The 23,482-nt window shown below is 46.7% G+C and overlaps 2 protein-coding genes across 8 annotated transcripts in view; both read left to right on the plus strand.

Annotated features, from left to right (window-relative positions):
* The window catches only part of herc2 (HECT and RLD domain containing E3 ubiquitin protein ligase 2), a 45,858-nt gene extending 44,752 nt beyond the window's left edge, over window positions 1-1,106 (plus strand). For all 7 annotated transcript variants that reach the window (XM_023800812.2, XM_023800813.2, XM_072699338.1 and 4 more), the window contains one exon: window positions 112-1,106. In XM_023800812.2, the coding sequence (XP_023656580.2) occupies window positions 112-384 (273 nt within the window). In that variant the 3' untranslated portion in view covers window positions 385-1,106. The remainder of the gene's footprint in view (window positions 1-111) is intronic.
* Window positions 1,107-3,981: 2,875 nt separating this feature from the next.
* Window positions 3,982-23,482, plus strand: part of oca2 (oculocutaneous albinism II) — a 59,844-nt gene continuing 40,343 nt past the window's right edge. Inside the window, exons 1-9 of the mRNA XM_072699380.1 lie at window positions 3,982-4,483; window positions 6,925-7,179; window positions 15,074-15,169; window positions 16,215-16,385; window positions 17,159-17,216; window positions 17,453-17,525; window positions 18,043-18,200; window positions 18,847-18,929; window positions 19,258-19,411. Of these exons, the coding sequence (XP_072555481.1) occupies window positions 6,938-7,179; window positions 15,074-15,169; window positions 16,215-16,385; window positions 17,159-17,216; window positions 17,453-17,525; window positions 18,043-18,200; window positions 18,847-18,929; window positions 19,258-19,411 (1,035 nt within the window). The 5' untranslated portion in view covers window positions 3,982-4,483; window positions 6,925-6,937. The remainder of the gene's footprint in view (window positions 4,484-6,924; window positions 7,180-15,073; window positions 15,170-16,214; window positions 16,386-17,158; window positions 17,217-17,452; window positions 17,526-18,042; window positions 18,201-18,846; window positions 18,930-19,257; window positions 19,412-23,482) is intronic.

Consider the following 23,482-nt stretch of genomic DNA (forward strand, 5'->3'; position numbering starts at 1 on the left):
TTGCTCTATAAGTCCTGTTAAGCCCTGACTCCACGTGTGGTCCTCAGCTGCCATTTTAATCCGCAGTTAACCCCGATCTCTCTCTCCCATGGTTGCGTTTGGACCCCGCAGGTGCTGGACAAATACAACCCGCCTGATCACTTCCTGCCGGAATCCTACACCTGCTTCTTCCTGCTGAAACTGCCCAGATATTCCTGCAGGCAGGTGCTGGAGGAAAAGCTGAAGTACGCCATACACTTCTGCAAGTCCATAGACACCGATGACTATGCACGCATCGCGCTGACCGGCGAGCCGGCGGCCGACGACAGCAGCGAGGACTCCGACAACGAGGACGCCGATTCCTTCGCCTCGGACTCCACGCAGGACTACTTGACCGGGCACTGAGGAAGTTCCTGCTGACCTATGACCTTTGACCCTCGACTCGCTGAAGGCCCGGCAGTCCTGCTACGAAGCTGTCCCCCCCCCCCCAAGCCGAATAATGTCCATTTTATTCACATTTCTTACTACTTAAGAAAAACTAGCTGAATAACTTCTGTAAATCATAATGTGCAGTTAGCATTGAAGGCACTGTAACTTGGAGCAAAACGTAGGTTTTTTCTTAAGAAAAAAAAATAAAATATATATATATATGGTGGGTGATTGGAGAGGTTGCGGAGATCAACATTGTGTTTACCGACGCCATGTTTATAGGTTATGAAACGACATCAGTGAGGCATCCAAATTAGGGCATTTAGCCTTGCACTGTGGTAGAATTGTCAGGGTTTCTCCGCTTTGCGACTTCTACCTGACCTTGATATGTTGTACGTTTCAGATATACAATGAGAACACTAGTATTTTAAATATATATTTTTGTTGGTAATAGCAGTGTTTCTTTAAAACACCCTTTTTGACTATGAAGCTGTCAGTGTTTCTCACTCGAGTCGCTTGAGATACAGCCCCCCCGCCTTGTCGTTTTAAAGATGTCCGTCACTGTAGTTGTCCACTTACCGTTTGTGTTACGCACTGTTCTCCTTGGGGAATGTATATATTATGATTGTGCCATGTATCCATGATCAGTGTCCATTTCTTGTGAATAAATAGGTTTCAGTGCAAAAGACAACGTCAAACGTTTTCTCCGCATGCCTGTGTCGTTGCCCTCGAGTCCCGTTCAAGCCGTAGGTTTTTCAGTCATCGCGGACAGTTCTGCATCTGTTGGCCATGTGACTTCACTGCGATGTTTAGTAGTGGCTTTGTGATGAATTTAGATGTTTTACTCAGTCCCACCTTGTTACTTTGCCTATGGTTGTATCACGCTGATAGTACTACCGTGCTAAGATTTTGTTATAAGCTATACATAACTGTTTTTTTATTTAATTTTTTTTTTTAATATAATTCACTGCAGCCAGGGACGCCACCCCCACGTTGGTCCTCTTTCAGAATGTACAGTTTTCCTTTGCTCCAACTATTAGTTCCCTGTAATATATATAAAAAAAAATCTGGCTTAATTTGGCTTAAAAAATCAAGGGCATTCTTTGGAGAATTAACTTGTCATTTTGGAGCGAGATCATGGTGTACATTGTGTGGGAGTAAGTCAGGTGCCTCGAGGACATGGCGTGAGCGGTTTGGTCCAGTTCGGTCCTCGCCGTCGTGTTCGGGATGTATGGAGCAGCCTCGGAGTGCCAGAAAGGCCGGCTGACTTGTGTATGTTTATGCTGGTGAGAGGGTTTGCTTTCAGACTGGGAAATGTATGGGGAGAGGTTACAGATCTGGCTCAATGTGTTTTGAGTCTTGAACCGGTAACCTTTCGGTAACTGCTCTGTCCACTGCAGTTCCTGCCATTGACTGTCACTGTCAGCTTCTGATGGTGGCTTGTAGCTTCTTTGGGAATCCCTGTAGCTCTGCCTGGTGGCCGTGCAGCCTGCCCCCCAGCCCACGGCTCTGCTGCTGCTCTCTCAGATGTTACACCCCTGTATTCCAGTGCTCATGTACCACTACCCCAATGGTTCCATCTGGTGTTTGTAACCCAGCGGCCTGTAGAAAGGTGCCGCCAGATGTGTGAGGGGTTTGGGTCGTGGCCCTTTCGATCTCCTTGCTGATGTGGATTTCCATGACCCAACCTGATCCGGAGTGACCCCCCCCCAAAGATCTCAGCAGAGCTACCCCACCCCCACGCGTTGGCATTTTCCACACTGACCTTTTGTAGGATCACAGTTTGTAACCAGATATAATCCAGCAGATTCACTGGGCTGGCTGAGAATTGAAAAGTATGTTTCTTCCTTCAGAATTAATTTAAGAATGAAGTATAAGCATGCGATGAGACCGGCTGACGGTGTGCTGACTTTCCTCCCTGCACGACTCGTGCTTTCTAGAGGAATGTCTGACATTTTGAGGGGAGGGGTTACGGCGTCCCCCGCGGGCTTGCGTCGAAAGTGCCCACTTTCCTGGGAAGTCACCTTGTGCTGGGGCGGCCGCCTGCCATGTGACACCCCGGGCCCCGCTCTCCGTGATGCGCGCTGCTGGGGCCGGGTCAGGCCGACAGTGACTGCCTATCAAAGAGCCTCTTTGTTGTGGAGAGTGAAGCCCATTGAGCCAGTAGGGGGGGGGGGGGGGGTGGTCGCTGAGGAATCCACTTGTGTGCATGCCGAGAAACTGTAATGCCAGGGGTCAGCTGACCTTTTTGGTATTCTCCTCTCTACCTCTGTTTGCCTTCGTTGAATTGAATTACTGTTAATCAATTGTTCAGCAGAGTTCTGTCATGGCAGGTATTCTGCAGGTAGCTCAGTGCGTTGGATAATGCTCAAGAGTTCTGGCACGGCAGGTATTCGGCAGGTAGCTCAATGCATGGGGAATGCTTAGTTCCAGGCCTGTTTTTGACTAACCTCAGAGCTGCTGTTATAATAATCCTTCATTATACCAAATTTCTACAGTTATGAGGAAATCCATGTCCTTCCTGTTCTGCACTGAGGCCCTTTAGAAGGATTAATGTATCTCTGGCCAGTGAGGGGAACATTTTATCTGTGTGTGTGTGTGTGTGTGTGTGAGAGTGTGTCTGTCTGCTTGCCTGCCTGCCTGTGAGTGTGTGTCTGTCTGTCTGCCTGTGAGTGTGTGTCTGTCTGTCTGCCTGTGAGTGTGTGTCTGTCTGTCTGCCTGCCTGTGAGTGTGTGTCTGTCTGTCTGTCTGCCTGCCTGTGAGTGTGTGTGTCTGTCTGTCTGTCTGCCTGCCTGTGAGTGTGTGTCTGCCTGCCTGCCTGTGAGTGTGTGTCTGTCTGTCTGCCTGTGAGTGTGTGTCTGTCTGTCTGTCTGCCTGTGAGTGTGTGTCTGTCTGCCTGCCTGCCTGTGAGTGTGTGTCTGTCTGCCTGCCTGCCTGTGAGTGTGTGTCTGTCTGCCTGCCTGCCTGTGAGTGTGTGTCTGTCTGCCTGCCTGCCTGTGAGTGTGTGTCTGTCTGCCTGCCTGCCTGTGAGTGTGTGTCTGTCTGCCTGCCTGCCTGTGAGTGTGTGTCTGTCTGCCTGCCTGCCTGTGAGTGTGTGTCTGTCTGCCTGCCTGCCTGTGAGTGTGTGTCTGTCTGCCTGCCTGCCTGTGAGTGTGTGTCTGTCTGCCTGCCTGTGAGTGTGTGTCTGTCTGCCTGCCTGTGAGTGTGTGTCTGTCTGTCTGCCTGTGAGTGTGTGTCTGTCTGTCTGCCTGTGAGTGTGTGTCTGTCTGTCTGCCTGCCTGTGTGTGTCTGTCTGTCTGCCTGCCTGTGAGTGTGTGTCTGTCTGTCTGCCTGCCTGCCTGTGAGTGTGTGTGTGTCTCTGCCTGCCTGTGAGTGTGTGTGTGTCTCTGCCTGCCTGTGAGTGTGTGTGTGTCTGTCTGTCTGCCTGCCTGCCTGCCTGTGAGTGTGTGTCTGGCTGTCTGCCTGTGAGTGTGTGTGTGTCTGTCTGCCTGCCTGTAAGTGTCTGTCTGCCTGCCTGCCTGTGAGTCTGTCTGCCTGCCTGCCTGCCTGCCTGCCTGTGAGTGTAACATTGTACCCTGAGCATTTGTACTGATACTGTAAAACATTTAAGATGGTTTGGTTATCAGATTGAAGAAGAAAGGGGGAGGCTGTCTGACTCTGTCTGTCTGTTTAGCCACAGAGTACAATATGAAATCAAACGGTACACTGACTTTATGGAACGCACGGCCCTCCTACTCCCCACCCCCCCCACCCGAAACCCCATCCAGGATTAGAACATAGCCGCTCCCTTGCTTGCCTGTTAATTAATGATCACGTGTTTTATAAGGGGAGTTGTACTGAGGGTGGGGGTCTAGCTGTCAATGGCACTTGAGGTGGGGGTGGGACTTCCTCAAAGATGCCGCTAGCCCCAGTGGGGGCCGCTTCCTGCTCTGGGACCCTGTGAGAGAGGAGCTCGCCTACTGGAGGGGTGCTGCACCCGCGTGGAAGGCTCAGTCCGCCATACAGGGTGCTTTCCTTCACGGAACGTTCCGGGTGTGTAGTATCAGCTCTTCCCAGTCGTCGTCAGCAAAAACAGGTAAACCTTTTCCCCCCCCCCAACTTTATTTCCAAGTTGCCTCTCGAGCAGCATGATTACTTATTTAAACCTGGATTTGTGCATTTTGATATTAACAGAAAGAATAATTAGTAAGCTTTAGTTTTCTGAGCCCTGAAAATCAGACTCTGTTTCAATTACAAATCATAATGATTTTAATATGCTGCTTCTAACCTGGGATGTACTTCAGAAAATAATATTTTTAATTACCTGAAAAGTTCCAGTTCCAAGTTTTACATTTAGTTTTATTTTAACTTATTATGGGGTGGTTGCTAGGTCCTTATCAGCATATTATTGCTTTGTGGCGCTTGGAAATAATTTTTCAGGACAAAAATCTTCTTTTGTAGTTTTCCTTGTATTTGAATTTCTAAACGTGGCTTAAGAAATTAATAGACTAGCTGATTATTTTGGGGGCAGCAAATCAGCATTATAGAGATTTTACTTTGGAGAAAGTGCAGCTGTGAAGAGATTTGGAGACTCCCTGTGTGAAGGTAAACCTTCACATTTTGGGATTTGATCTGGACTTCCAGCTTTATGCAGAAATGGGATTTCTCATTATTAACTGTACTCAGGAAAAGGTCTGGGTTCGAATATTAAACTTCAGCCCTTAAATTGTGAAGGCAGTGGGCTGGTCAGTAGGCAGCACTGGCTCGTACCACCAGGGTTCAGGGTTTGAATCCCATAAATGGTGGAAACATTCCAACATACAACAATGAATTTATTTTGCATGTAATGCATGTAACCACGAAATATCAAATTTACAAAGAATTCCAGAACTACCCCCTGGGATCAATGAAGTTGTCGTGATGTTAATGTGTAGGAGCTTCGGGAAAACAGTCCAAGTCCATATAATAATGCCACTTGAATTTCTAAATATCATGTTCATTCAATTTACAAGAAGTTAGACTCCTCTCAAAGTAGGTTCTGAAGCATTTTTTTTTATTTAAAATCTTGCACGTTGCAATTCAAATTCAAGCTCAGGTAATAGCTATTGATTTTTATTTTAGAGTTGGAGATCAATATTCTTTTAATTAAATCGATTATTTTGAATTGGTTCGGATAAAAGGTTACTTCAGATTCACTCGGTGATCGAAATGAAACAGTCTAGTGACCGCGGTCCAAATCTACCATTCATACTAGTTAATCCCTGCCATCTCAGCCTTGAGATACCGATTGACTTGACTGCTGCGGTGTTTGACAATGCCAATACCGTAATCCTGCAACCATACTAAAGTAGTAATCTGTGAAAAACTCTTAAGAGTTTGCAGCCGCTTCCAAATCCGAACGCAGCACAAACGGTTTTGTTTCCTGTTATTCCATGACACTCGGGACCTTTTTTCAAACCTCAGCGCATTGTTTTGCAGGTGAAATTAGAATGTGTACAGAGTTAAGACTATGGATCTGAGGGTCCTGAATTGGTTTTTCAGTTGCTATAATACCTGTTAGGGAAATTCTGAGAATGCGGCTAATTCATCTGTAATGCAACACGCGAACGTGGGAGAGGTTTTGGCTTTAAAGCCTTATTTGTGCGTAACGCGTATTACCCGCGTGCGGGGTGCTGAGAGGATTCTCAGGATTATCATGAATCATAAAAAACGGGCCACAGGGAAAATAACGCGCTTTGCGCCGGTTCCGCTGCGCGTGGGCGTGACACGCGCGCTCCTGTCCCCTCGGGCAGATGCCACTGGTCACACACGGTGCGTGGGGTGACTTTCCCGTTCATTGCAGGTTCCCCAGAATTTACATCCCGTATGTTTTACTTAAACCCTTGAACAGATATGCAGCATTCACCCAGTGGACTATATGCATTTAATAGATATGATCTGCATTATGTATATATTACACTGATGCTCGCGACCATAACGAGGAAATGCGGCTAGAAGATGAATGGACAGATTATAAGCCTACTGATGTTGCAAGATTCATGACTCTGCCAGTGACATACTTATTAAAGCCAATTCAATTTTGTCAGTCAACATTTATGAGCTGTTTATCAGAAGACTTGGTAATCTGCGGTTGAAAAAATACATTAGAAAAATAAAATGAAGATCAGCAGAACTGTGCGAGTTAGTGCTAGCATTTATAGAAAATGTATTATTGCAGTTGTTTTGTGTATCCACAAGACGTCGCTGTTTACCACTCTTAAGTAGTCAAGAAGTCTGACGTCCGAAACACGTACAGCAAAAATACAATTACAAGCCAATTTAATTTCTGCCACTGTTTATTTCCTTACGTGCGGCTGTATATTACACATAAGAATGAAAATCCATTTATTTCTTTCCTAAGGTTATTTCTTTGAGTGTTAGCGAGCCAATGGCATTTAAAAACCGGCTCAGGTGAAGAAAACATTCAAATTATTATTACAAATGATTTACCCTAGGCTTTTGTCCCTGATATCTCATAATAAATAGTTCCTTTCCTAGTTCTAGATCCAGGATGTATCTGGAGAATAAGAACAACCGGGAGAGGGAGATGTCTGAGACTGGGGCGCCGGAGCACCCGGTCAGGGCTGGGCGCGGGAAGCCGGACGCTGTGCTGGGGAACCTGGGCGAGTTCCGCCTGCTGGAGGGCTTCTCTGGGATGAGGGAGACCCAGAAGGTGCAGCAGAGTGGGGCCAGCACCACCGCACACTGTGTCATCTACACCGACAGCTACGACCCCACCCATGAGGAGGACAGGTATGCGGCGGGTCTCCTGATCACCCCCCCCCCCCCCCCCATAAGGACAGGTAGGTTGCGGGTCTCCTGATCACCCCCCCCCCCCCCCCCCCATAAGGACAGGTAGGTTGCGGGTCACATGCTGAACCACCTGTCTTATATTTCTGATTTTACTGACAAGACTGTATTTTTACTGACAGGCCATGTATTTTTAGATTTTACAGTCATTTACCGTCTGTAAATTGACAAACGGTTTGCATCCCCGGTCATACGGTATCTGATCATGGACAGACGGGCTCATTCAGCGTTTTTTTTTTTCCCCCCCCATTCCTTCCAGCGGAAGAAACAGACCACATTACTGTCCGTGAGTCGTATTATTGCCGTGCTAACGGCGTCTCTTCCCATCCAACAGGATGAAAAGCAAAGACTCTCCCCCCACATTGAACGTGTATTAAATGTGTATCGCACGGGCATAAAGCTCACATTTTTGAAAAGCAGTGGCTCTCTTTACACTCATCCTTGAACTTTGGAGGTTATGTGATTCATTACATTTATTTAGAAGATTGTACCAAGCACTATGCCTGTGAATACTGGGCCAGACAATATGCAGGCTTAAGGGACATGCTCAGCCGCCCATCAGTGACATCATTGCTCTGACAACCACAGGATTTAAACCAGGGGTGTCAAACTCCAGTCCTGGGGGGGGGGCGCAGCCCTGTGTATCTTAGTTCTTTCCCTGTTCCACCACAAATGATTATGTGTGGTAATTAGCACAAGGAGTTGCAAGAAGTTGAATCAGGTGTGTTAAATGAGGGGAAACCAAAAAATGTGCAGGACTCCGGCCCCCCAGGACTGGAGTTTGACACCCCTGATTTAAATCCACAACCTTCCAGACATGGCAGAAATCTCAAATCGTTAAGCTACACAGCAGTGGAATATTCTCATGTTCACATAGTCGCCGCATTTTCGGCCTGTACTTTTGTATTAGTGATCCGTTGCCCCTTTATACTGTAACTGGCAGAGCTTCAAGGTTATATAATTCCCTGTGAAGTCACCTGACACCGACTTGACCATGTAATATCTTCCGATTCCTTTTCCCCCTGGTTTCATAAGAACTGTTTTTCCTCGATACAAGGCTCACCCTTGACTCATCATGGCTAAAGAAAGTACATTTTTATTTGGAAATTTTGAAAGTGAGTGACATGTAGAAGCAAATCTTGTTTCTTATTTATTCCATTTTACTTTGCATTCAGTTTCTGATTCTTTTATTACTTATTTAGTTTTGTTTTCTGCGCTCACATGCTGCTCTTTCAGGACGCTCTCTATGTCCACCAATGAAATATTTTCTAGATTTTTCTAAAACGAAGCACGATAAGAATAAAAGCTCTCTGTTGATTTGGTCTTCAGCCCAATTTTTCTTGGTCTCTGTTGTACTTTCCGTTTCAGACAGTACGGTATTTTTCTATTGCGAGGAAAACAAGAATTCCAGATAAGAGCTGCGTACGCTTGTGATGAATTGTTGGGGGGATGAGATGGATGGAAGGGGCAGAATAATACAGACTAAAAGTTATTTGTGGATGTTTTGTTTTTGCTTTCTGAGTAATAACAGATGGTTCTTTTTTGAGGAATAAAAGATCCAAACACAAGGCTTAGGTAGTGGCTAAAACAGAGGGGGTGATGGTGAGTGAAACAGACAGGTGGGAACAAATGAGGGCATGTTATTCATATTTAATTTCACTAAGAATGGAAATGGCGCCCCCTGTCTCCATTTTACTGTTCTTTCTAGCATATGTTCTATTCTATTCCAAATGGACCCACCTGGACTATTCAGGAATGATTAATTGTATATTATTTCTGCCACTTTTAATAGCTTCTTAATCTGTGGAGTTTGATTGGCTCTTATTAGGCATCAGGGCTGAAAATGAGCACTGCTTGTGTACGGTGGATTGTTTTGGCTCCGCAAGACCGAATCTGAATGACGAGAGTACCGGATCCGGGGCGGCCCCCCTGCTTTCTGGTGTTACTCTTATAAATCTTTCCTGGGGTGACGTCCTGGTAAAGCAGTATGATTTTATTTATGAGGCAGATCTGACATGGGGTGAGAGGGGGGGGGGTGCCTTAGACGCCCCCGCCCTGCACCAGCGGTCATCTATCACTTGCCAGGATCTGTGACTATTTATTTACTTGACACCATTAGACATTTTTCCTAAAAGGCCAAAAAGCAAAGCCCCCACTCGGACCTGAAAGGCCACTATTCCGCTTGCGTGTCGCTAAGCCACTGACCCACCTGCAGCTCTTACTGCAGAGTCCTACAGTTAACAGGAATCATACAGAGATCTAAATGTACGTCACTTCATGTGTCTTGATTTGTACACTAGTATGCATCGGTGTGGTTGTCATGTGAGCCCATTTCTCTGCTGTAATGAATGTTTCCATTTTTCCCCAATTAGCAGAAGGAGGTACCTCCTAGGCTGGGCACTCTCGTACGCCCGGCTCCCTCGCATGCCCGGCTCCCTCGCATGCCCGGCTCCCTCGCATGCCCGGCCCCCTCGCACGCCCGGCCCCCTCGCACGCCCGGCCCCCTCGCACGCTCGGAGCTCTCATACACTCGGCCCCCTCGCACGCCCGGCCCCCTCGCACGCTCGGCGCTCTCATACACTCGGCCCCCTCGCAGGCTCGGAGCTCTCATACACTCGGCCCCCTCGCAGGCTCGGAGCTCTCATACACTCGGCTCCCTCGCACGCCCGGCTCCCTCGCACGCCCGGCTCCCTCGCAGGCCCGGCTCCCTCGCAGGCTCGGCTCCCTCGCAGGCTCGGTGCTCTCGTATGCTTGGCACCCATTTCTCTTGTCTGTTGGTAAAATTGATGAATGTAATGATGTGTCTCATCCTAATAAGGAAACAGCTCCTGTCTCCGGCTTAAACCTGGAGCTCCTTGATGCCAGATGCCATATGGTGAGAGCAGGCAGTCTGCGTGTCCGTCATGCTGCTCTCCGCGCGGTGGTCATGGAGGTACTCAATCGCTCAGCGGTCATCTGCTGTGTTGCATTTGCCAGCAGTGAGGAATGAATGTTCAATCTTGAAATGGTTCTATATGAAAACAATCATTACTCAGGATATTTTAGTGATAGTAACAACATTTAAGCAATATGTGTGTTTGAATCATCCATCCTCCAATCGGTCATCTTGGAACAGGGATATTATTAATGGTATAAGAACATTATGGTCTGAATTTTAAGCTCATATTTGTTTATGTACAGAATCATAGGCAATTTTACCAGGGGTGCAATTGCCCCCCCCCCCCACTGGTCAGATCTATGAGCACAAGGCAATGAACAACCCAGGATGGGGCACCAACCCATCGCAGGCTTTTTGAACATTTTAAGGTTAATGAAATTAAATAATACTGTAAAGTTTTAAATTCAAATGTGGGATGTGTTACTCATATCACTATGTAATAATTTTGAAAATGTACTTTTAAAAAAAAAAAAAAAATGAAATGAAATGCATTTATCTGGATGAATGACTGGCTGGACTCTCTCACCTTGCACCCCCAGGGAGTAGTGTGGCTGTGGGCTGCTCACTGATACTAACCCTAACCCTAACCCTCCTCCCCAGCCCTGAACATGAGTCACCAGCCAGATCATGAGAAGTTTGCTCCTCCATATTGTTTTTTTTTTTTTCTTTTTGAGGTTTTGTGAAATTTGGCTCCCTTGTGTCCAACCCGACTAAGCATTCCTCAGGACCCCCCCCCCCGGCATCGGTGTGCTGTGCCACGCCAGGTGGAACTCACAATGCAAATCTTTTCTAGTTCTGTAATGGCATTAAGGAGGGTTAACAGGCCTGAAATATCACACCTAATCTATCCTGAAATATCACACCTAATATATCTTGATGCTGCGGTGGCTCAGGCGGTGGCTCCCACAATGCACCTGGGCGGGACTTGTTTGGCAGTCTCACGGCACGGCGTGAAAACGCTCCGCCTCTGCGAATGGAAGGTAGAGGAGCAACAGGTGGAGAGGCGTCGGTGGGCATGACTGAACCGCAGAGCCGGGAAGGAAAAAAATATCAGACAAATGGTGGAGAGGTGTTTGCGGCTTTGTTAATCTCAGCCCCCCTTCCTGTGAAGGGGGTCACACCTTTTGGCTATTCCCTTTGCAGGTGGCTGGTGTATTATCACACAGTGACCCCTGGGGGGGCCGGTATTACAGGAAGGGCTCTGATATTACTCTGCAGAATAAGGTCCTTTAATCCATAAAACATCAGCAAGACACCCTGCTGTGTACATGGCTACAATACTGGATGCTGACAAACGCCATGCAAAAGAGAGAGAGGCTATTTTTGTAGCGCTGACAGCGGACAGACTATTCCGGGAAGCAGATTGTCAGGGACAGCGATTTATCTCGTGCTATTCTGACATGGACATCGTAAGTTTCAGAAATAGAAGCAGAATACAAAATAAGACCTCAAGGAGATCTGCTCCTTGCTATTTCCATTTTCTCATGAAAATAAATAAAAATAACACGTTTTCTGTGTCCCAGCCTCAAATGAGATTAATGTAAGCAGGGTGCAAAGAGTCTGCCCAATGAATAAATTCAAATCCCAGAGCCCATAAAATAATAAGTACTTCCGTCCACTTAGGAACATTTATTGAATCCTCTCCTGAGCAGAATGTATGAAATGGAAGAAATGTCGATGGGAGAGGCTCTTTTTTCCAAGCCTGACCTTGAGCAGGCGCGATTCGCTGTCGCGGATTTTGATGAGGGACTCGCACTTCAAACGACATTGCATCAGAGAGCCCAGATCTGCGTAAATCACACGGTTTATGAAGGTGCGGGGAGTTATAGTGAAGGACAGAGGCTACTTTCATCCTGCAGCAGAGTCCTTTTTGGCATTACGAGATTACTGCAGAGGGTCCACTAATTAGCCTGAGTTTGTAGTGCTCCATCCTAGGCCTGATTGCTTTGAGATGAAGTATCGCGGCTACACTACGGCACAGAATTACCATCCCTAAAGGATGAGCGGAGTTGTATTATTTCCTACTGAAGTAATAGACCTTGCAGAATCAGTTAGTGTTTTTTTTTTTTTGAGGGGGACACACACATATTTTTGAGAAAAGGATACACGGCTTATAAAATACTATTTAATTAAAATTCAACTGGCATTTTTCAGCCAGGAATTAAAAATATTTCTGAAGGGGGAATTAAAAATGAATATGACACCCTCTTTTTTTAGAATGTGATTTGCTGCAGTAAATAACCAGTTGACTCTAATGTGTGTGTCATGCTAAAAAGTGAGTCTAATTTGCCAATTGATTGTCACTCACTTATTCAGTAGGATGTCCTCATCTCATGCTAATTTGGAGTTTTTATTACAGCCAAGATGTATATTTTTTAATGTCCAGAATGATTGCTGGAAGCTCATATTGATATGGAATTATATGGAAGACATAGGGCAGCTGAATCAAAGGTGATAATCAGAATGAGTCTTCTCCATGGCCATAAATAATGAATAGTGTGAGTGATAGAGAGGATGTAATCAGTTGTCTTTGGGCGCCCAGAGAAAGAACAAAACAATAGTGAAATTGGTTCCCAAGCACAGTCAGATCTTTGGTTGCGGGAGCCTGACCCGACTCACTGAGACCGATAACCAGACCTCCTGGGGCATCAGGTATCTGCACAGGAGTCACGTGATGCGAAAGCGTCCAAGACTGTGCACAGTTGTGTGTTCCTGTAGTACCACAGGGTGCGGAGTGTGCAGCAAAGACAGCAGTGATGGAATGGACTGTGCAGCGTCACAGGCTGCCTGGGCTGTGTGTGTGTGTGTGTGTGTGTGTGATATCCAGCTCTCCTCCCCGCACTTCCTTTGTTTGTCTGCCATCTTTAATTAAAGTCCAAAGCTGCCTCTCATGGATCTGTGTGGAAGGAACCAGACTGAGTTCCATTTAAGTGGTTCTCCTGGTGCCCTGCTTTGAGCAGCGCTCACCCGGGTCCGTCTGGCGGTGCTGAGGATGCCCGTAAAGGTGCCATCATAACCAGTGAGGGATCCTCGCTTATTTGGCTGGTCCCTGCTCTCCCTTTCCACGTGTGAGTGTTTTGTAACTTTTCCGTCGGGCTTTTAAGTGTGACCGGAATCCTCTAGCGATGCCGGACCAGTGATGTATCTGTACTGGATTCCAGCTCCTTGCTGGGCGCTCCTTTATTCTCAGGACAATGAGAGTCACCAAATGCGTGATGACTTGGAACCATAGTCCTACTGGTGTCAGATGACTTTGGAGTTCAGGCCGTGATGAAGCTTCAGGATTTGAAGGCTTGTTGCCCCCCCACCCACAGATCTCTGAGGCATATCCTCTCCTCCGGGGCGGGAGGAGAACAAAAGCAAGTTCTGGTAAATAGGGAATGAGTCGGTTCATTAGTGAGGCAGTAATTATTTACTGTGATTTCCAGATTTTAATTAGCCTCCGTGGCTCTCCTGGGACGCTGTGATAGGCTGCTTTCAGTGAAATAGAAATATGTGAGCGTAATTAAAGCTAGTGGTGTAATTTGTTGCAATTGCAGATGCCCCCCCCTTTAAAATATCCATAATGCAGCCCCCCCCCCACGCTGAGGATTTTTGATTCGTTAATCCCCACCATATCCCCAAATAAGGCCCCCCAAAGAAGAATCCAGATGAAATCTTCTGGATTACTGATTTTCTGGTGCTGTGTTCCTTGTTTGCAGTAATCTCAGCACATTTTAAATCGCAACCTTTGAGGTTTTGTTTTAAATACTTAAAAGACAGGAGGGTGAGTTTATATTTGCAGCCACTGTGCATGTTATACGTCTCGATGATTTATTTGACATTTCCATGTGCTTTTACAGTGTCTTTGTAGCCTTTCATATGAACAAGAGATGCTTGAAATTATATAGGGTAAGATATTTCAGTTTCCGTTCAAAGTACATTATCAACGTTGGCAAGGAACCTGATTTCAGTTTGCATTGGTGACACTCAGAGTTTTGGGGAATGAGTATCTGTCATTTTTAAATGCTGTTTTTTGGGAAGTGTGTCATTAGTCTGTTGTATTTCTCCTAGATGTACTTTAGATCATCCCATCCATCCATCCATCCATCCATCCATCCATCCATTATGTATACCGGTTTATCCATCAGGGTCGCGGGGAAGCTGGAGCCAATCCCAGCATCATCGAGCGAGAGGCGGGGTACACCCTGGGCAGGCCGCCAGTCCACCACAGTACTTTAGATTATGTTCGTATATAATACACACACTATACACTAACAAAAACTGCAGGATACGTCTCTCTTGTAAACAAACTCTGTGTTGGCCTGCTTTTGGCCTTAATTACTTCTGTACCTCAAGTGTATTATGGGATATTTTGTAGGTATTGTGCTCCTGTTGGTACTGTGCTCGATTATTTTATATTGTGAATGTGTATATAATACAAGTGCTTCTCCGTAGGGATTCTCGATGGGTGGTGCTGTAGCCTCACACATACAGAGATGTTCTGTAGGTTCTCACCCTGGCTGTTTGTGTGTGTGCGCACTTTCATCATATATTCTCCCTCTACATCTGTCACTGTGGGTGGTTGCTGGGATATATTTTCCAGCCTGGTCATACGATGAAAACTGTGATTGGTTAAAGAAGTGAAATGCGCTGCTGTGGTGCTGGGGATGGGAATATGCCGCACACCTGCAGAGGCTGATCAGCACCACGCATTCCTGTGATAACTGGTTTACTCACAGTTGGCCACAACAAGGGTCAACAGGGTGCCTAGTGCAGCTCACTGGTCAAAAGAAGGAAAGTCGTGTATCACTATAGTCTGCCTCTGTGCCCATGTGAATATGGAAGGACGTCTTTATCTGACCTGTTTCTGCGTCGCTGTTACACTCCTAATAGAGTCTCTGTCTCCTCTGCCTGCAGCCCTGACTTTGGTGTGATTACCCTTCAGCGGACTGGCCACACCTTCCGCTCGGAGACTTCGCCGCTCCTGGGCTTCTCCGACAGCCCCGGTACTGGGTACGCTTCCGTTCGGCGACGTGACCCACTGCTCATTTTCCCTGCCGCATGACTTCCTGGCAAAGGCCTTTATTTTTGACGAGTGTGTAGTTTGGCAATAGGATTAACTCAGGCCCTTCATGATGCATCTTCAGAAGCGAGGCGTGCATTTTCAGTCATGGCCTCAAATTATTCACTATGAATGTTCTATATTCAATATATAAAGCAACGTTATTTGAGGTGGAAATGGGAGGATTTGCTCAGAAAGCTTTGGCACACTTCTTAGCGGGAGAATGCATCTGTATCGGGAAATAGTACAATTTTATCGTACAGTCATCTACGATTGCCTTTATAGTTTTGTATTTTATGGAACAAACTTCCCTAGCATAAAATGTGGCGAGGAATTAATCTCATTTGTTATGTAATGGCGATACAGAGGAATGGATGATGTCACTGCCTTCATCGGCGTCCTCACCAGCCCGGCAGGATTACGGTTCTGCTCTAATCTCCCGGCTTCACATTTTAAGCCTTTAGTCTCATTCTGATTTCAATTTGCCTCCCGCCATAGGAATTTGGACATGGGCCTGATGCATTTCACTGGCAGATTGGACCCTTAAATGTTGACTGATCGCATCCCCCCCCCCACCCATCTTTGTGTGGACAGAGTCGTTATCAGACCACACAGAAACCGTAATCCGGAAAGGGGGCTTGAAGCCACAGATGGCTGCGGGTGTGTCCCTAAGCACCAGCCCCGCCTGTAAGGATGCCACTCGAGGAGGCCCGACATGTGGGGCAGCATGTTGTCAGTAAGAAACGGTCACATGACAAGTGCGCTGAATGGAAACGAGAGCATCCTGCCCTGACAGGCGGCTCTGATTGGTTATTTATCTGACACTTCTGTCCTCTGGGACTCGCCGGTCATACAGCTGGGTATTTAAGCGATGCCATTCGGATGAAGTACTTCTGCCTGAGGGTCCGGCCCCCGGCAGCCTGAGGGTCAGGGGTGCGCGTCCTGGCTTGTGGTATTTCCTCACCCCCCCTCTGCTCCCCTTCTGTCCCCCGCCAGCTTCACCTACCTGACCCTGCAGGAGCAGTCGTGGGACGGCTGCTCTGGGGAGGCAGAGGGAAGATGTCAGCTGGGTAGTGAGGTCACAGGGCTGTCCCGCTCGCTGCTGACGGAGAAGAGCGAGCCGCAGGACGGCCCCCTCTTCAGCTTCATGCTCTCCGGCCGCCTGCGGTGAGCCCCCCCCATCCCCCCCCCCCCGTGTCGGCCTGTTTGTGCCGCCCCCTCACCCCCGGCTACCGTGGGACTGATGGACTGTGAAACACTGTTAACCTTTAAAAAATTTATGCCGGCAGTCTCTTCTGATCACGCTCCGCTATTCTTTAGACAGTCCTCTGGATTATTAATGCCGCCCCCCCCCCCCCTCCAAAAGGCCGCATTTACTGCTTCCATTCCTGCTTCATTTCTGTCTGCCCCCAGTGACCCCACCAGCTAAATGGGGGTAAGAGGACGGCAGTTTCCTTCATAAAATGTTCTGGGGTCTGGGAATCATCTAGCAGCACAGCTGTCCGTTTAAAAGTGAGAGGCAGGGAGGTGGCTGCCCCTGCAGGCCCTCTGGGTGTCCGGGTAGTGGGGCTTAAACCTTACAAACGCTTCCAGTCTCTAATGGGTCCTTTGAGTAAATGCTAGGACCCCAGCACTATCTGGGTTGCCTCAATGTCAACCAGCAAATGACCACTAAGGGGCAGTGTTAAACCCGCAGGGGGCTGATGTGCATTTGTCCTTTGTGGCATAGGGTCTGTGTGGCGTATCTGCTCCTAACATGCTGATGTTTATGTAAAAAACAAAAAAACAAAAAATACTCTGAGAAATGCCATTCTCGCTCAAAACACATAATATGAAATATGCATGAAATACCTTATCTTACCCTGAAGATGGGACTGAAAAGCCTTATGCCTCTGGTTTGCATTTAGACGAGAATCTCTAAAACCTCTTTCCTCTTGCAGTTATTGCTTAAAGACTTCCAAAGTTGCCAGTATATTCATCCTTGTCATCCTCTGTTCGGTGAGTGATTTCCAGTGTCGTCCAGTGTGGTCATGAGCTCCTCTCTCGCCTGCTCAGTTGCCGCACACTGAGATCAAGCCAGTCAGCATCGCTGTTATTAGAGAACAAACTGCATTGATGGGGAGTAAAAGCCCCCCCCCCCCCCCCCCCCGCCAATATGTAGATTAAAATGGCGCAGGTTGTGCCCTATGCTCCTTCACAAATCAGACTATAACGACACTTTGTGTTCGATTCAGTTGTTCTTCAGCATTTATCCCGATCACGGAAACCCCTGGCAGATGTTGGCCGTCTCGTCTACTGCGAGCTTCAGTATCCTTCCTGCTTATTGGTCGGCAGAGTTGTCAATCTTTACGCCAGTGATCCAGGTACCTCCCAGAATCAAGCGTCACGATTTGTCCTGGGCCTGCAACGGGGACTGATTTGCCATGTCAGTCATGAGCGATGCGATGCTCTGTAGCATGAAGGCCTGTGACCCTAATGGGCTTCACACCAACGTCTCTCCTGCTAGGTGTCATTAGCATCTCATCTGAATGTGTGAATTATTTTGAAAGACTGGAGTTATGAAATGCTACTCAGTGCCATGTCATTCAGATCATCAATGCAGTCCAGGGAACTGCTTCAGCTTCTATTAACATAAAACAGTTTTTTAGTTAGCCCAGAATAACTTGTATATCCATCTTAATTTAGTTATATAGTTTTTTGCCAGACAGCGGTGGTATTTGGCGCATTCACCACAAGGGGGAGTTTTCTCAGAGTGGGTGACAATTTGAATGACCTCCCAGGACTCACCCAGTGGAAGTTGCATGCCTTGACTGCAGGCACACAGCCAGGAATCTGAGCGACTTCCGGGACAGCGCCCTCCTGAGGCTGCAGATGGGCGGGCCGTTCCTGCGGCGGCCCATAGCTGAAGCCCCCAGGGAGTATGTTCTGGTCCAGGTGGAGCAGTCTGGGGAGGAGGGCTCACGCCGGCGCCGTGGCCAGCAGGTTGGTATACTGTGATCTGTCCTAACCCCCCGCCCCTGCTCCGCCCCGCCCATCACAACGATCACCCAGTATCTGCTGTCACAATATTTAGGCTTTAATGACAATGGCTGGAACTATTTGCTTTGAGAATGTATTTAAGTACTTTCATTAAACAGCTATGCATTTGTACTTTTTCATTTGTATTCTACACAATTAAGGAGTAAAAAGTACAAAGAGGAACTTGTGTTTACAGACGCTCCTCTATTTACGAATGAGATATGTTTCGAACGGCTGTTCGTAACTTGAAATGTTCGTAAGTGGTTATTCAACATCATGTTAAGGATATATGCAAGTACAAATAACTAGGATGCTGGGAGTCCGCAGGCTACACTGCTGCGCGGCGGGAGTAGCGGCCAGAAGGCGTACTAGGCGAAATCGGCGCGCAGAAAAAAAAACCGATGACAGTAAACGGGAGCCCAATGAACACAATTCGGACATACAGTCCTCTTTGTTCGTAAGTTGAAAGTTCGTAAGTAGAGGAGCGTCTGTATATAGCAAACAGGTACAAATAGTTCTGCAGACTCCCCATGGCATTATCTGTATTTAGTAAATGGTAAAAAAATTAAATGCTAAATTACCTGGTTTTCACCTTTTCTTGAATAATCAGGTGATCTACAACTGGACGATACCAATTCACTCCCAGGGGAATGAACAGATCTTGATGTCCAGGGCATTCGAGATGCTCAGCAGGTGATGAGGTCTTCAGGGCTGCTAACGTTGTGCTAGCCTCATCATCGGCAGGCTATCCTATGATTAGCGGTGCCTGCTAACGTTGTGCTAGCCTCATCATCGGCAGGCTATCCTATGATTAGCGGTGCCTGCTAACGTTGTGCTAGCCTCATCATCGGCAGGCTATCCTATGATTAGCGGTGCCTGCTAACGTTGTGCTAGCCTCATCATCGGCAGGCTATCCTATGATTAGCGGTGCCTGCTAACGTTGTGCTAGCCTCATCATCGGCAGGCTATCCTATGATTAGCGGTGCCTGCTAACGGTCTCCTCACCTGCTCTCCCCACCAGTGGGCCCGTCTCCATCACCATCCAGGCCTTCTTGCAGGACAGTGAGGTCATACCCCTCTCCATGACCTACCAGTCCCTCTACGTCAACGTGGAGACTCAGGTGGTCATCGCTGGGATCATTCTTGCGGGCGTCTATGTCCTCATTATCTTTGAGGTAACGTTGGAGACATTTTCACCGGTTTTATGGTCCTTGAAAAAGAGGCATGGCTGACTATAGGTGCATCACCCTCCTTTTAATTGAATCCTAAGTGTGTGTTTTAACTTTAGTTCATGCATAATTCAAAAAAATAAATTACACAAACAGGCTGAGAAGCAGACAGACAGGACGCACATTGAGTTTTATACAAGTATATTCCCATCTTCTTACTGTTTGTGTATGTGCCCTAAACTATGACCTAAATGGCTGACGTCCACCTGAGCAGATCAGCTTGCTATACAAACGATGGTCTCGCCGTACAAGTGAGATGCAGTGTCACCAGCCAATGTCACTAGCATGACCACAGATCTTTCCGATCCTTAGCCGAATGCTGTCAGCAAGAATACAATCTTTTGTGAAAGTTTAAAATGAATGTACACATAGCTTAGTCGAGGGGAAGGAGAAAAATCTGATTTAAATCAAACCTGAGGGATTATGTTTATAGCAGAAAAAATGCAGTTGAAGTCTCACAGACAAGTGGAATTATTTCTTGTTTATCTGTGTTTAGTGTATGGTTGACCTTTTCAGCCCGATGCAAATTGGTTGGGACTCTTGTGCATAAACACAGCAGACTGTAGTTGTGCATGTTGTCCCCTAGAGGGTGATGATGGGCTCCCAGGAATCTGTTTCCCGTGATGCTGGTTATACGTGACTTAATATGCAGTACAGTGTGCCGGGATTGGAAAACGGCAGATCTGTAACTGTCAGGTTCGAAATGGAAATAACAATGTATCAAAAAAGGGAAGTCTGAAGGAACCACAGAGGTATATAAAGGCCGTTATTGATTTCCTTCTTTTCGAATTGTGGAGTTGCTCTGTCAGCGTGCTTTTCTTACCTTACCTTTTACATGAAAAGATATTTTGTGATGCAGATGTGGCGCTCCTGTAATTGAAGTGAAATTCTTGTCCCTGCTTTTCATCTAAAAGGCTCCTGTTCTTAAAAAGCCTAATTCTTTCCTGCTGCCTGCATGGCATCAGAGATTAGTATTCATTTTCCCTTTTGTGTTTTTATCCATCTGTGTACAACTCGCATCACATAGATTATGTCTTAATTAGGCACTGAGCCTATTTCTATTCTGTAGAATAGTTTGGCTGATGGTGGTCTGTGGGCCTCATCTGGTCTGTCTCGAAAAATATTTGGCCCCCTGACAAAGACTTTCCCTTTTAGTTTCCCTTAGCCTCCTCCTGCCCCCTAATTGACCTGCTACGACTGTTGGTTTCCAAATGTCAAAAATTCCATAAAATATCGTAACTTAAAACAGAAATTCCGGCCAAGCAACTTAATTGTATTAATACAAAGTTTCCAACCATTAAAAAACTGTATCTAGACATAAAGTAACTTAAATTAAAATCTTAACATTTCATATCATGTCTATGGCTGCTAGAGGGTGTGGTGCACTTCCTGTTTGACTACAAGAACTGACATCACACTCACCACACAGTATGACATCACACTCACCACACAGTATGACATCACACTCACCACACAGTATGACATCACACTCACCACACAGTATGACATCACACTCACCACACAGTATGCTGATCTCAGCCTCTGTATCTCCATAAGGGTGCAAAGATTGATGTCCGTCACTGGCCTTCAGTATAAAACCAAGTTAAAAAGCTCAAAAATAGAAAAAAAACTACCCATGTAAATATGGTGTCCATCACCAGTTCTAACCCGTGGATTTCAGCACGTACACTATGCATACACAAAATTCATAGAATTCAGTATGTGCCTCGTTGGCCTACTGAACAAAATGAGCCTGCAGCTGTTTGCAGCCAATCACCTGGTAACAGGGGGACTGCCGCCCCTCCCTTTTGATGGAGCTCTCGGCCACCCAGTAACCTGCATCTCCTTGAAACAGGAAGTAAAGATGAGTTCAAGAACACAGCACAAGCCCTGCCGTGTTTTAAAGCTATACTGCACAGCAGTTTCATGGCACTGGTCACTCTGGTGACAGGGAATGGAGGCCACTTAGCCGGGGAGGTGGCGTGGGAAAAGCTGGTGACGTGTCGCTGTTGCCTGACCGATCGAGACCAGCTGTATATCCATTTGCCCCAAGGGTCTGAGTTTTCAAAATAATGTTTTTGACTGGGGGCAGAAGTCTCCAAATTACATTAAATGCCAAAGGAACTTGACATTAGTGTGTCTGTGACTGTGAGATTATTCACAAATTGAGTTGGTTTATTTGTGTAACACTTCCAGAAATCGGAATGTATTTAGTTAGCATCTCACAGCTGTCAGGATTTAACTAGACTGTGTTTGAGCTTGTTTGTGCAAGTTGTTTGGGTGTTTTAAACATTTTATTTCAGGAAGATTTTCGAGTAGGGGGTACAGGTTAAAGGGCAACAAAATGTACAATGGCATCTCAGAAAAGCTAGAATTTGTTTGCAATATCCCAGGGACTGGAAAACTGCTGCTATAATAATATACTTATTTTAATATTATTTATTTAAAAAAAGTCATTATTAAAATTATTAATATTCAAATAAAACATATTTATTACAATTTCATGCATCTGCCAAACTATACTGGCCCCTTACTGTGCGCTGTTGGAAATACTGGTACGTAGCTGAAGCCAGCTGAACGCTATAGGCTGCGTTTGTCCTTGCAGGGGCACCGTTTATAAGACATGAAAAAGTGTCCGTCCATTAAACTAACAGCTCTTCATGCACCCTTCAGACGTTTTAAAATTTCTTTAGTGCAGTTAATCACGCATGTTTGAGGCCCTGCAGCTTCCACACAATCCCTGTCTCTATCCCAGTGGCGGACCTCGCCTCTAAGGCGCGCGGCCGGTGGCGGACCTCGCCTCTAAGGCGCGCGGCCGGTGGCGGACCTCGCCTCTAAGGCGCGCGGCCGGTGGCGGACCTCGCCTCTAAGGCGCGCGGCCGGTGGCGGACCTCGCCTCTAAGGTGTGATGACGCTCCAGCCAATAGTGACACTCAGTTGTTTGCCTTCTGTGTTTTCATTCTCCAGTTCTTGAGCTGTACATGAATTACTTCAGTTCTTTACTTTACTTCATCTTGTGTATTTTTAGAGGTCACAGATGTCCTTGATGATGCAGATAGCTTTCTGAATGCTAGAGCTGGGTTCTTATCTCATTCACTTGATTGCAGAGGTCTAGGGTCTGTGCAGGAGGAGTTGTAGAGCACTTGTTAAGTGGCCTCTTCCTGGCTTTTCAATGCCACCTGTAACCAAACTGACTCTTGCTCCACGTCCAGCGTCTCTCTGTAGCGTTTAGCTTTGCTTCCGTTTGCACTCCTGCACAGTCTGTAGCTGGTGATTTTTAAGCAAAACAAGCTTTGGCTACGTGGCCGAAACTGTGCTGGTATCACAACTGAGTCCTGGCCTGGCCGTCCCTTTAGATGTGTGTTTACGCTCTTGACAGACTTGCCATTTTCCCTCCCGTGGTGGTGCTCGGTCCAGTATTCCGGCTTGAATGAGACTCGATTCCAGATAGCATTCAATTTAGTGAATGCACCTTGCTTCTCCTCCATCAGAAAGTCCCCAGGGTTACCATCGGAAGCCTTAAAATATCCCCTAGTGTCCAGCTTCTTCAGCAACTAAGGATAGCATCACAGCTTTGTGATTTGTTTTAATTCTCAGGCTACTAGCATGATGCCTTCTGATTGGTGTACGTTCGTAACACCCTGAAAGGTCACACACTCTGATTGGGGGGATGGTGTTCAAATGTGAAAGCCCTCACCAACATCAGCGTCAATCTGGGGAGTGGTTGTCCTCCTGTCACTAGTGAATTTCAGGTGGTCCCTCAAGTGACTGGGTCGAACCTTCTGTTTCTTACTGTGGCTCTGCATTTGCCAATCAGAGTTTGTGTTATCTCTATAAATTACAGTCTTAGTGTTGGGTGACCCAGTTCCTGCTGAAAAATGCATGATGAACGGGAGGAGGACCCTCAGAGATGCAAAACACCAACGTACTTACAGCTGCCTTCTGTTTTTTGAAGAACTGGGATGCACCTCCACGGGGAACGAGACGCCCCCGCAGTTCTTGATCTTGTAGATTTCC

The sequence above is a fragment of the Paramormyrops kingsleyae genome, chromosome 1 (genome assembly GCF_048594095.1).
Source record: "Paramormyrops kingsleyae isolate MSU_618 chromosome 1, PKINGS_0.4, whole genome shotgun sequence".
Taxonomy (NCBI): Eukaryota; Metazoa; Chordata; class Actinopteri; order Osteoglossiformes; family Mormyridae; genus Paramormyrops; species Paramormyrops kingsleyae.